General features: G+C 39.7%; 1 protein-coding gene and 1 long non-coding RNA gene across 4 annotated transcripts in view; both read left to right on the forward strand.

Annotated features, from left to right (window-relative positions):
• The first annotated feature begins 62 nt into the window (after positions 1-62).
• On the forward strand, positions 63-6,582 carry LOC145552977 (uncharacterized). Of its 3 annotated transcripts, none has more exons than XR_014089135.1 (7): positions 63-601; positions 2,478-2,581; positions 3,230-3,547; positions 5,390-5,530; positions 5,729-5,866; positions 5,975-6,081; positions 6,173-6,582. It is a non-coding gene; the product is annotated as an uncharacterized LOC145552977 (long non-coding RNA). The 3 variants fall into 3 exon arrangements; XR_014089136.1 differs by having other exon boundaries at positions 65-601; positions 3,230-3,458; XR_014089134.1 differs by lacking the exon at positions 3,230-3,547 and having other exon boundaries at positions 82-601.
• Positions 6,583-9,743: 3,161 nt separating this feature from the next.
• Positions 9,744-13,827, forward strand: part of golph3a (golgi phosphoprotein 3a) — a 36,483-nt gene continuing 32,399 nt past the window's right edge. Inside the window, exon 1 of the mRNA XM_081611198.1 lies at positions 9,744-10,155. Coding sequence (XP_081467324.1) covers positions 9,946-10,155 — 210 coding nt within the window. The 5' untranslated portion in view covers positions 9,744-9,945. The remainder of the gene's footprint in view (positions 10,156-13,827) is intronic.

The raw sequence follows: 13,827 nt of genomic DNA on the forward strand, positions 1-13,827 counted from the left end.
CAATCAGTGAACAGCAGCGAAGCCTGCGTCACCTACCAAACCCGGGCTGGCCCTGCTGACCCTGCTCTGAAACAGGACCCAAAAAAGCAGCGCCAGCCCCGTTGAAAAGGCCGGCGGAAACACAAGGAAAGCGAGCTGAGCCGAGCCGGGCGGGCCGGTGGAAAAGGGGCATAAGCTGAAGATCATTAACTTCATTAGAAAATAGTGTTATGACTCCTGACTTTATTTTTCGTGTGGCCGCTCAGACAGAACGTCTTTTAGTTGGCGGCTCTCATGGGCTCAGAGCTTCACCGTCGGGAGTTTTTATAGTTTGGACGAAGCGGCCGCTGAAGTTGGCTTACGATTGAAGGTTCGGGACGCCTTCGTAGCTACCAGCTGTGATCCAACTATAAGGAGCAGACTTTTCTCTACATCGTAAGTGAACTGCAATATACAGAGGCAGCTCTATGGAGCATCGAAGAAAGAGTTTTTGTTGAGCTGAGAGGATGAGAGTGGCAAGCCTTAGAGATCTGCATCGGAGGCCATCTTTCGTCTGAAAGGTGCATGTCTATGCACCGCTGTTGTCCGTCTAGGAGTCCTCCGGTTGCCCACACGTTGCACGGTAAGCTAACGCAGGTGTTTGTTTTCCAACTACAGTCATATTTAATCAATAGGGGTGCTCAATTACGGTCGCGGAAGGTTTTGAGTTGATCTCGGCAGTAGGTGACAAACTGAACGTCGCCAGGATGTTGATACCAGCACGTTCTCTGATCTAATACATAGGCTGTAAAAAGGCTGTCGGGTTTTGCGCCGACTCTGGCCACAGTTTTTTTTTTTTTTTCCAGCAGACGTTTCATTGAACGTTTCAGTTTCCATCTCCTGAATGGCCAATCTGTATTAAACACCGTAACGTTATTGGCACTCAGGTAGAGAAGAAGCGTGGAGACTATTTTTAACATTCATATGGTCAATCAGGACGCAGAACACTGGGGGAAAAAACTGCACAAAAAAATCTGCGAAGCAGCGATACTGTGAAAAGTGAACCGCGTTACAGCAAGGGTTCACTGTATATGAAATAATTTATAAAAAGCAACTGAGTAATTTGTAGAATGGCTGTATATTTGAGTTTATCTAGGTGTATCGACTTCATTCTCATGCCTGGCCTCATGCCTCAACATTGAAAAGGTGGATTTATTTAAATAAGACAGATTAGTCAAACATATGCGACACTTAACCTGCAGAACATAATATAAAAGTAAACTAAGAGTCAATTTCAGCTGAATTTGGATTCAGATAGATCAAGTAGAAACTGACAAGAACCGGATGAAACAACAAAAATCAAAAATTTATTTTCCAATATAAAATCAAAATGATCCCACACTGTGGAAATCTTTCGTTTGAGGCTGCTAAATAGTTGATGTTGTAAAAGGTTAAGAATTCGTTTGAAAAATGCATTTGACAGATTCGCTTCCATATAAACACAGTTTGGCGCGTTAATGTCATTTCGAAACGGTTCCTGTATCGGTCACGTGACTTGCTGAAACCAATACGCGCACCGACACGGGTTTTGGTCTATGGGCTTGATGCATGCGCTGACGCATCGGTGTTGTCGGACCCATCACTACTAATGGGTTTGCTAAACCAAAAGTAGTTACTTTGAATAGACATTGTTCAGGGGTTTGAGAAATGAAAAGATGTTCAGAATCCAAAACACAATAGGAAGTAAAATTACCAACTTGGAATAAATCCGTCTTGGAATACAGACGGATCTGCAGTTTGGAACTCACTTCCTGTTGATTTAAAGTCTGTAACCAGTTTTAGTACGTTCAAAAAACAAACAAAACTTTAGTTATGTCAAAAACAGAACTGTATCCGTCTTTGATGTTTTATGTTTCATTGTTTGTTTGTATATGTTGTCAACATTATGTTGTGCTATTTTAAATGATTATCACTTCCAAGTTTTTAGAGGTACTGTTTAAAAACCCAACTAGGGACAAGTGCTGTGAATTAGCTATTGCTATTGCACTATGATGCTGTTCTGTTCAGTTTGTCTGTCGACGTGTGTATGTCCCCATCAAATAAACTTAAATAAAATAAACAAAATAAATCAAAACAATTTGTGTAGTATATTACTCTAATGGCACATAAAAGTTCTCTGTGTTAAAACAGTAATCATGCGGTAAGGAAAATAGGAATTCAGAAAAAGGCTCAAAAAGTTTGTTTAGCTACGTAGAAGATTAGTCAAAAATAGCTTGCAAATTAGATGTTTGTCTATTTCACCAGTTGCTTTAATCACCTCCTGTACATCCATTACATGTAGGTGCTTTTAAGTAACTGTTTTAAGGATGTTGTATGTGTTATACTTGCTTAATGTATCACTATTTTGGGGTGTACATGAGCAAATGAACATGTTATGAATTTAGATAGACTATTGTTTTTGGATTTTGTAAGTGAACATATAGAATGTAGGCTTGTTTTAATACTTTGCTCTGCTTCAGGTGTTTCAGTTGAAACAGAAGATCACCAAAGCATTAATCTTTTCCTTGACTCCAGTGATTCAGATTCGGAGCAAGAGGATGAAGCAAACATGACCTGTATTCCGGTGAGTTGAACTTAAAAGTGAAAAATTTCAAACGTGATTTACAGAGCTTAATACTGGATGGATGCCAAAATTCCTTGCAGAACAGATATTATGATACAGCAGGGGTCCCCAAACTTTTTTCTGTGAGGGCCACATAACTTTTCCCTTATCAGGTGGGGGGCCTGAGTCAGTTTGTAACAGAAAATGTGTGACGATTGCAGGAGTGCCTAAATGTAAAATATATATCGTTTTCCAGAAAGCACAATCAAATAACCGTCTCTGGGTTCTTCACATAAAAAAAGTCAGGAAAAAAATAACACTACTAATGAAATAAATAATAACCCTCTCTGGGTTCTTCACAGAATAAATCCAGGAAAGGATTATAGTCCGTATTTTACGAACGATGAGCCGCACTGGACTATAAGCCACAACCCCAAAGTTTTTTTTTAAACCAGTAAACATACACATCTAAGCTGCAGATATCTCTGCTGCTCCAGGTTTTCCACACCAATGCAACAGCAGCAGCGGGGGGCGGACACCCAAAATTTGAGTCATAACAGGTCAATTGAATATCACATTTATTAGGGTTGAAAAAGAAAAAATTGCCAAGATTAGATTTAACAGAACTGATTACGGTAGTTTCTGAACGGTGTTGCTCCTGCTTTGCAGGGCTCTGGCAGTGCTCCTCCTGTTCCTTCTTGCACAAAGGCAGAGGTAGTGGTCCTGCTGCTGGGTTGTTGCCCTCCTACGGCCTCCTCCACGTCTCCTGGTGTACTGGCCTGTCTCCTGGTAGCGCCTCCAGCCTCTGGACACTATGCTGACAGACACAGCAAACCTTCTTGCCACAGCTCGCATTGATGTGCCATCCTGGATGAGCTGCACTACCTGAGCCACTTGTGTGGGTTGTAGAGTCTGTCTCATGCTACCACGAGTGTGAAAGCTCCACCAACATTCAAAACTGACCAAAACATCAGCCAGACAGCATAGGTACTGAGAAGTGGTCTGTGGTCCCCACCTGCAGAACCACTCCTTTATTGAGTGTATCTTGCTAACTGCCAATAATGTCCATCTGTTGTCTATTGAATTTGCACAACAGCAGGGGAAATTGATTGTCAATCAGTGTTGCTTCCTAAGTGGACAGTTTTATTTCACAGAAGTTTGATTTACTTGGAGTTATATTGTGTTGTTTAAGTGTTCCCTTTATTTTTTTGAGCAGTGTATTTTCACATGATCTGCTGCCCTCTGGTTTTCATGTGTGTATGTCAGATGTTTTCATCACATACAGAAATACATTTGCAATCATATTATGAGTAACAAAAGCTTTTATTGACAGAATGAGTTAATGCAGCAAGTCAATATTTACAGTGTTGACCCCTCTTCTTCAGGACCTCTGCAGTTCTCCCTGGCATGCTCTCAATCAACTTCTGGACCAAATCCTGACTAATAGCAGTCCATTCTTGCAAAATCAATGCTTGCATTTTGGCAGAATTCCTAGGTTTTTGTTTTTCCACCCGTCTCTTGATGATTGACCACAAGTTTTCAATGGGATTAAGATCTGAGAAGTTTCCAGGCCAGGGACCAAAATCTCTATGTTTTGTTCCCTGAGTCAGTTAGTTATCACCTTTGCTTTATAGCAAGGTGCTCCATCATGCTGGAAAAGGCATTGTTCATCCCCAAACAGCTCTTGGACGGTTGGGAGAAGTTGCTCTTGGAGGACATTCTGGTACCATTCTTTATTCATGGCTGTGTTTTTAGGCAAGACTGTGAGAGCCGACTCCCTTGGCTGAGAAGCAACCCCACACATGAATGGTTTCAGGATGCTTTACAGTTGGCGTGAGACAAGACTGGTGGTAGCGCTCACCTCGTCTTCTCCAAACAAGCTGTTTTCCAGATGTCCGAAAAAATCGGAAAGGGGATTCATGAGAGAAAATGACTTTACCCCAGTCCTCAGCAATCCACTCCCTGTACCTATTGCAGAATATCAGTCTGTCCCTGATGTTTTTCCTGGAGAGAAGTGGCTTCTTTGCTGCCCTCCTTGCAACCAGGCCTTGCTCCAAGAGTCTCCGCCTCACAGTGCATGCAGATGCACTGTGAGGCACTGTCCTGGCGCTTACTGGTCTTTCTTGGGCGCCCTGGAGCCTTTTTGGCAACAATGGAACCTCTCTCCTTGAAGTTCTTGATGATGCGATAGATTGTTGACTGAGGTGCAAACTTTCTAGCTGCGATACTCTTTCTTCCCTGTTAGGCCATTTTTGTGCAGTGCAATGATAACTGCACGTGTTTCTTTAGAGATAACCATGATTCACAGAAGAGAAACAATGATGCCAAGCACCAGCCTCTTTTTATTGTCCAGTGGTGTCATTCTTACTTAATCGTGACAGATTGATCTCCAGCCCTGTCCTCATCAACACCCACACCTGTGTTAATGTAGCAATCACTGGAACTATGTTAGCTGGTCATTTTAAGGCAGGGCTGCAATGAAGTTGAAATGTGTTTTGGGGGATAAAGTTAATTTTCTAGGCAAATATTGACTTTGCAATTAATTGCTGTTAAACTGATCACTCTTTATAACATTCTGGAGTATATGCAAATTGACTTTGTAAAAAATAACATTTGAATCATTCTCAAAACTTTTGGCCATGATTGTAGGTGTCGATAGCTATCAAAAATCCCACTTTTTGTCCAGTGTCTGTTTGTTGCAACTTATACTTTTACTCATAAACTTAACCTGGTTTTAATTAAGCTCCATAAGACAGAGAGACTTTGATACTGTGAGGTTGTTGTTATAACTTGTTCATCAATGTTTTTATCTTCAACATATGTTTCCAGTCTAAGCAAATGAAGATGAAAGAGGAAGCCAGAGAAATCAGGTGTTAGGAAACCTAAAGACTTTCCTGTCTCAGAAGAGGCTGTGGCTCCACCACGTCACCAACCAGCTCTGAGGATGAACGTCCACATTGTCTTCATAATGTAAGTGTTTTTTTTGTTTTGTTTTGGGGTTTTTTTTTTAATGAGGAGCAAGCTACATTTTCAACAACAAAAACTGGTGTGTTACCAACACCAAGTGCTTAATAAACATAATTTGATTTAAAGGTAACTGGACAGAAGTTTTACCCTTGTTAATTTAACATTTCTCTTTCACACATTTTATTTGTTGTTGGCTTTCAGGGCCCTGTGATGGACTGGTGACCTGTACAGGGTGAACCCTGCCTCTCATCTGATGACTGCTAGAGATGGACACCACCAGCCCCCCTCACCACCCTGCAAGGATCAGTGTGTTCAGATCATGGATGGAAAGCTTTGAAGGTAGTTTGTCTCCTTAAGTCCACACTTGAAACAGCTTCATAGTAATTGAAAATATCAACTGATTCTATGACATTGCTGACTATTTTTTTCTACTTCTAACACAAACAGGCAAAGAAGACACCCATAAATGTTTTTCCTCCCCGAGGCATCCGGTCCCAATCATCATCAGTTCTGATGATGTCACATACACGATGAGTCCACAACGTCTTGAAATTGTAAGTATTATTTTTTTATTTGCCATTTTTCTGTACTCTTTAAAATACAAATGCTTTCTCTGTTTAATTGCTCTATTGTTCTTTTTTGTAGGTTTCTGTAAGGTGCAGGGAATGGGAATGTTCTGTGGTTGATCCTCACTCATGTTAGGAACATACTAACAGTGTCATGAAGTGTCACTCAGTAAATAATGACAATTTTAATGAGAATTTGCTTTTAAAGTTGGATGAAAGGTTTTATGTTATGTTTATGACAATGTCATGTCAGTCTTATGCACACCCCATCAAATAAAGTGTTACCAAAATGGTAATATATTGAAAGCACAATGTAATTATTTTTTTTCTTTAAAGTAATAACTTTTATGTTTTTTTTGTCACACTTACATTTTCATGCTCATTGTGTTCACTTTTGATGTGTAAACTGATAATTTATGTAAAATTTTGAGTAAAATTGGACAATTTTAAAATGTCTGTAATAAAACAAAATATTTTAATTACGTTGAACATCTTGTGTAATTAATCTTTCCATGTAATTGTAGCCTAAAACAATATAAGTACTGTAGTGTAGTTATGCATGTAATGTACAAAATAGGAACGTAGGAATAAAGACTTTTACGAATTAAAATAGTAATTTATCAATACCAGGAAATAAAAAATGTGTAATTTAAATACATTACTAATATATTAATGGTATATTTAAAATATCTTTGAAGTATATTCAAAATATATTTTTAATATTCTATGACAGAATTGGTACTCAAAATATAATAATCAAGCTCTTAAATATTGCATTTAAAAAGTATACTTTAAGTACACTAAGTAGTACTTGTAGTTGTTACAAAAAAGTAAGTTTAAGTATACTAAAAGTTGTAATTTAATACTATTTAAATACTACTAAAATATACTAGGCACAAAATTAGTTGTTCCAAAATAGTACAGTTAAAATACATTAATCAAAGTATGCTAAAGTATGTTAAAATTTAACACACTAAAGTATACTTTTATTTTTACTTGGGAAAGTATTGGGCGTCACTTAACCCTCCTGTTGTCTTCGGGTCAAAATTACCCGCCACTGTGTTAAACCCCCCCCAAAAATCCCCTAAATGTTATTTTTTTAACTTGAGATTTTAAGACTTTTCCTAGATTGGCCCATACAATAGAAAAAGTTAAATGTTTTTATTCACATTTCCATGTAAGCTGTACAAAAAATGGTTCAAAGATGGTCTTCGGGTCAAAATGACCCGTGAGGCAAATGGAGTTGAAATCAAGGTCACAGAGTTATTTATAAACCACAAAATGTAACAAAGTTTTAGTTGTGTCTCAGATAAATCAGTAGCAGAAGTAAACAAGGCAAATCAGGTGGTGTTCTCGCAGACTTCAGAAGAACACCTGTTATTTCAAGAGGTTATAAAGGTCCTGCATAACAGGACCCCGAATTGTGTCTGTGCTGAAGCCATGAGTGTGCGTTATAACACTGAAGAGGCTTTAGAGGCGATTTTCTCACATGTCCAGCAAGATAACTCTGATTCAGAAGAGGAAGCAGAGGATGTATCCGAAGAAGATGGAGAGGAATACAACCCAGAGCATGATGAATCATCTTCAGAAGAAGAAGAAAACCCTGAAGCTGAAAGTGAGACTTTCCTTTCAAAAAATGGCAAAATAACATGGTCCTCAGCGGCATATGACCAACACGGCAGGCATGCAGAACAAAACATTATAAAGATGACCCCAGGACCCACAAGGTATGCCGTTTCTCATGCCCATGATATTGTTTCTACATTCTACCTGTTTATCACACCAGCAATAGAAAAAATAATCCTGGAGATGACAAATCTGGAGGGTTTTCGCAAATATGGAGACAGCTGGAAAAAGATGGATGAGATTGACCTGCAGGCCTACTTAGGGCTGCTAATCCTAGCAGGTGTATACAGGTCCCGAGGTGAGGCTGCAGCTAGTCTATGGGATGCAGAGAGTGGAAGGCCAATTTTCCGAGCCACAATGCCACTCAAACTCTTTCACATCTACTCAAGACTGATACGATTTGATGACCGTGAATCAAGACCAACAAGACGTGTGACAGACAAACTTGCAGCCATAAGAGAGGTATGGGACAAGTGGGTGAAGCGGTTGCCCTACCTCTACAATCCAGGGCCTGATGTAACAGTGGATGAGCAACTGGTTCCATTTAGAGGTAATCTGTTTTCATATTTGTAATAAAAGTGATTTTCACTATTGATTTCTTTGACTGTTTTCTGTGACACTGATACTAATCACTGATGCTAATGTCTTTTGTCCAAAGGTTGTTGTCCTTTCCGGCAGTATATGCCCAGCAAGCTAGCAAAATATGGGATCAAGTCATGGGTGGCTTGCGATGCCAAATCAAGCTATGCTTGGAAAATGCAAGTCTATACTGGGAAGTCAACCAGTGGATGCCCAGAGAAGAACCAGGGGATGCGAGTTGTGCTTGATGTGACAGAGGGACTGAGGGGTCACAATGTGACATGTGACAATTTCTTCACCTCTTATGAACTCGGACAGCAGCTCCTGAAGAGGAAGATCACCATGGTTGGTACAGTTCGAAAGAACAAGCCTGAGCTCCCACCTGCACTGCTTGCGTCAAAGGAGAGAGAGGTCTTCTCCTCAAAGTTTGCCTTCACGCCCACCACCACTCTAGTTTCCTACCTCCCAAAGAAAAACAAGAATGTAGTTCTTCTGAGCACACTGCACAAAGACGGCGACATTAGTGATCGTGAGGACAGGAAGCCAATCATCATCCTGGAATACAACCGCAACAAAGGAGGTGTGGACAACCTAGATAAGGTGATTGGAACATATAGCTGCAGAAGAATGACCGCCCGCTGGCCCCTGGTCATCTTCCACAACATCATTGATGTGTCCTCCTACAATGCCTTTGTGATTTGGAGAGACATCAACCCAACCTGGATGTCTCGTAAGCACAAGAGGAGGGTGTTCCTGGAGCAGCTAGGAAAGGCACTTGTAACTCCACTCATTGAAAGAAGGAAGCATGTCCCCCGCACAGAAGCCTCAGCAGCAGTTGTGAAATCTATTCAGAGTGCAGCAGCTCCTGATAAACCTGAGGATCCATCTACCACAGCCACTTCCCCAGCTAAGCCAAGTAAGAGGAAGAGATGTCAGTTCTGCCCTCAAAAGTAGGACTGTAAAACACATACTGTGTGCTGCAGGTGTAAGACATATATCTGCAAAGGCTGTGCACTTGCATACTGCCCTACATGTGCTAATTAATTGAATGGGTTATGTTATTTTTCATATTTTTGTATTGTACATTCTCTTAAATTGTTCACTGGAGAAAAGTAAAAGAAAATGAGTCACTGAGATGAAGAATGCATTCAAAACTCCTTTTTGCACATTTTTTTATTTTCTTAAGCTATAGAAATTCAAGTGGAGAGGGAAAACTCAAGTATTCACACATTTTGTGGTGAATGACAATATACAAGATGAAATTTGGTGTTTAAAATTCAATTAAGCTGCTTATATTGGGGGTTTAGTGAAGACGGGTCATTTTGACCCGGAGGACACAGGGTGTATACAGAAAATGAGGACGACAGGAGGGTGAGCCAAATCTCACCAACTTCAATATTTGGGTTCCCCCAGTCTGCCAGCGGTATAAGTTTGGTACCACAAATGGCCACAAGGCGCCATTTAGACAGAAGAACTCAAGGAAGTAGGGCAGTTCTTCAGACGGGTGGCTGATCAGGCTGTTGTTGTCGACTAGGGAATCTATATGTTGTTCCTCTGTGACTGACAGGTTACTGGATGAACCTTCCACGGTAGGGCAGTCAGTGGTGTGTACTTTCCGCCGTGGTTGAACCAACTCTTCTCCTACTAATGACTTCCATGACTCAAAGAAGTTCAGGCCTCGTGCAGAGGCGCACAGAAGCCTCGCGCACCGCTACCGACAAAGATCGCGAGGTGGGCCGCGAGGAGCCGGAGCTCCGCCGAGGAGAGGAGCTGGATCATGACGACAGCGGAGACTCCAAAGAAACACGACTCACCTTAATGGAAGAAGTGTTGTTGTTAGGACTGAAGGACCGAGAGGTGAGCGCAGGCAGAACCCCGGAGATACAGTTTTACATGTTTTAAGTTATTTGAGTTCCCAGCTAGATTACCTCAAGTCACACAAAGTTAGCATTTTGTAATGCTAACTGTAGCTAACAACAAGAGCAGGCCTCGAATTTAAGCATTTTTGTAGTCTGTGGCTGAAATTTGTTTCAATTTCTTGCGTTGCGAAAGTGAGGGATACGCTGCTGTAGCTGACCAATGTGTGTTTTTAACCAGCAAGGTCAAAACAAACATCTTAGGATTATGCACAATGCTATCTTTTCCGGTATAATATAAATTTACGATATGTATTTGAGAGGCGCATACGTTAATTACATTCACTCTTATTTTAATATATATATATATATATATATATATATATATATATATATATATATATATATATATATGTGATTCTTGAGAAGAGGGACAAAACAGACGGATAAAGCACAACATATGAATAAAATATACACAAAATATAATTTTTCAAATATCTGACTAAACTAACCTGGGCCGTGTGAGCACAACAATGTATGTTTTCCTGAATATTTGCTGAATATTTTTATTTTAAACTTTGTAGTAGGTGGATGGTGTCTGTAAAATCCCTTGTCCTGGAGCAGAACTCATAATAGTTTAAAACAAATAAAGGAATATTAAGATAATATGACAATTATGTATAAGTATTCAAATAAATAATTATAAAAATATCAATAAATTGACTTAAAAATCATTTTTATATATTTTCCAACTTGTTTTTGTCAACACCATCGGACATGAAAGGAATGTAAAAAATAAAACCGGGCATTTTTCTGTGGCATCAGAACTTTTGAGGACCCCATGACATTTTCCTTTCTCTTCCTTTGCTAAGAGGGCTAGGCAGCTCTGGTTAGCATATGTTATTCTTTAGGTTTTGCTTCTGTTTTATTCAATCAATCAATCAATCAAATTTTATTTGTATAGCACATTTCAGCAGCAAGGCATTTCAAAGTGCTTTACATAATTAAAATAAAAACAGCAAGTGACATTAAACAGTGAGAAAGAGAAGGAGATAAAAAAAAAACATTAAAACCCGCACCCCTTTAGGATTTCAATTATATGTCGTTTAACTGGGATTCTAACCCTCAGGGACTTTAGTCAAAAACACCGTTTGACAGGGACTCCAACCTCTAGATTTTTAGTTGAAACTCCATCAACTGGGACTCTAAACCCCGTAGAACTTTAGTTAAACGTCGTTTAACTGGGACGTTTTCCGGGGGGTTTTACATCATTAAAACGTAGAAAAGAAATGAACAGAAATTAAAAACATTAAAGATATAAAAACATGGGAGACATCAGAATCCGCACTCTTAACCCTAATTTAGCCATAAGCAACTCTAAACAGGTGGGTTTTAAGTTGAGATTTAAAGGCACCCAGTATTTCAGCTGTTTTACAGTTTTCTGGAAGTTTGTTCCAAATCTGTGGTGCATAGAAGCTGAATGCTGCTTCTCCTCGTTTGGTTCTGGGGATGCAGAGCAGACCAGAACCAGAAGATCTGAGCGGTCTAGACGGTTGGTACAACAATAACAGATCTTTAATGTGGTGCTAAACCGTTCAGTGATTTATAAACTAACAACAGTATTTTAAAGTCTATTCTCTGAGCTACAGGGAGCCAGTGTAGGGACTTTAAAGCTGGTGTTATGTGCTCTATCTTCCTGGTTTTAGTGAGAACGCGAGCAGCAGCGTTCTGGATCAGCTGCAGCTGTTTGATTGATTTATTAGTCAGACATGTGAAGACGCTGTTGCAGTAATCAATGCGGCTAAAGATAAACGCATGGATGAGTTTCTCTAGATCGCGCTGAGACATCCTGAGAGGATCCAGTCCTCTAATCCTAGAGATGTTCTTCAGGTGATAGAACGCCGACTTTGTGACTGTCTTAATGTGGCTCTGAAGGTTCAGGTCAGAGTCCATCACTACTCCCAAGTTTCGGGCCTGATCGCTGGTTTTTAGTTGTAATAACTGAAGCTGTGCATTGATTGTGGTTCGCTCCTCTTTAGGTCCAAAGATAATAATTTCAGTTTTGTTTCTGTTCAGCTGGAGAAAGTTTTGGCACATCCACACATTGATCTGTTCTAAGCATCTATTGGATGGGTTCAGAGTCACCTGGTGACATCGTGATGTAGAGCTGTGTATCATCCGCATAATTGTGGTAGCTAATCCTATGTCCTGTTATAACCTTAGCCATTGGGAGCATATAAATATTGAAGAGAAGGGGTCCTAGGATTGAACCTTGGGGAAAACACCTGAAGAGAGCGATGAGTTTAGTATTTGGATCAGATCATTAGCAAAGACAGGCAGGACTTTCTTAAAGAAATGTGTGGGTAGGACATCCAGACAGCAGGAACTGGAGCTTAATTGACTTATAATTTCTTCTAGGGTTTTATAATTAAGTAGTTGAAATTGGGTCATTTTTCCTGCATTTGTTTTGTTTGGGCATAGCATTGGTACTGTCTTTGGAGTGGATGTGCAGATTAATCCTCTGATCTTTTGAATTTTCTCTAAAAAGAAACTTGAAAACTTGTTGCAGGCGGCATTAGATTGAAGTTCAGGTGGCAACGTCATTGGAGGATTTGTGAGCCTGTCAACAGTAGCAAATAAAGCTCGAGCGTTGTTGGTGTTTTTGTTTGACATCTGCAAAGAAAGCCTCTCTTGCATGTTTTAGTGTTGTGTGATAGTTACGTAGTCTTTCTTTGTAGATGTCACAATAGACGTGCAGTTGACCTTCACGCCATTTCCGTTCGGCCCTGCGGCAGAGTTGTCTTGCAGATTGAACTATTTGTGCATTTCTCCATGGAGATTTCTTCCTACCAGTCACAACCTTCACCTTAGTGGGGGCAATGTAATCAATGATATCTGAAAGTTTGCACTGAAAATCATCCACCAACTTATCTATGTCACTATAACTTAAGAGTGAGGAAGAAGAGTAGATTTGATTAAATGTTTCTGCTGTGTTTTCTGTGAAAGTACGTTTTGTGATGGTAGCTTTTTGTTCAAGTGGGTTAACGGATAAAGAACTGTCAAAGAAAACAGCAAAATGATCCGACCGGGCAATATCAGTTACAGAGACATTGGAAATACTCACACCCTTACTGATAACCAGGTCCAGTGTGTGTCCATGAGTGTGTGTTGCTTGTTTGACATGTGTTAAACCAAAACTCTCTAATATATTACAGAGCTTTTTAGCCCCTCGGTCTTGGGGGTTGAAATCACTGACAATTATCAAACAATCGTAATCGATACATATGAGAGATAGAAGCTCATTGAAGTCCGCAAAGAAATTTTCCACATATGTTGGTGTTTTGTATAGAGTTGGTGTCAAAATTCGTTTGTGGCCTTTTACCTCGATTCCAAGATATTTAAAAGACATAAAATTACCCAAAGAGATTTTACTACAGTTTATGGTATTCTTAAATATTGAAGCCACGTCTCTCCTTTTTGTGTTTTCTATTTTCACTTAAAAAATTGTACGTAGGAGGCGTTGATTCAATTAGTACGATTGCTTCATTATTGTCATTAAGCCATGTTTCTGTCAGAAATAAAACATCAATATTATGCTCAGTGATGAAATCATTAATTAATAGAGCTTTAGCACAGAGAGATCTGGTATTTAAAAGAGCCAGTTTAAGTGACT

The sequence above is a fragment of the Poecilia reticulata genome, chromosome 9, assembly GCF_904066995.2.
Source record: "Poecilia reticulata chromosome 9, P_reticulata-male-v2, whole genome shotgun sequence".
In the NCBI taxonomy this organism is placed as follows: domain Eukaryota; kingdom Metazoa; phylum Chordata; class Actinopteri; order Cyprinodontiformes; family Poeciliidae; genus Poecilia; species Poecilia reticulata.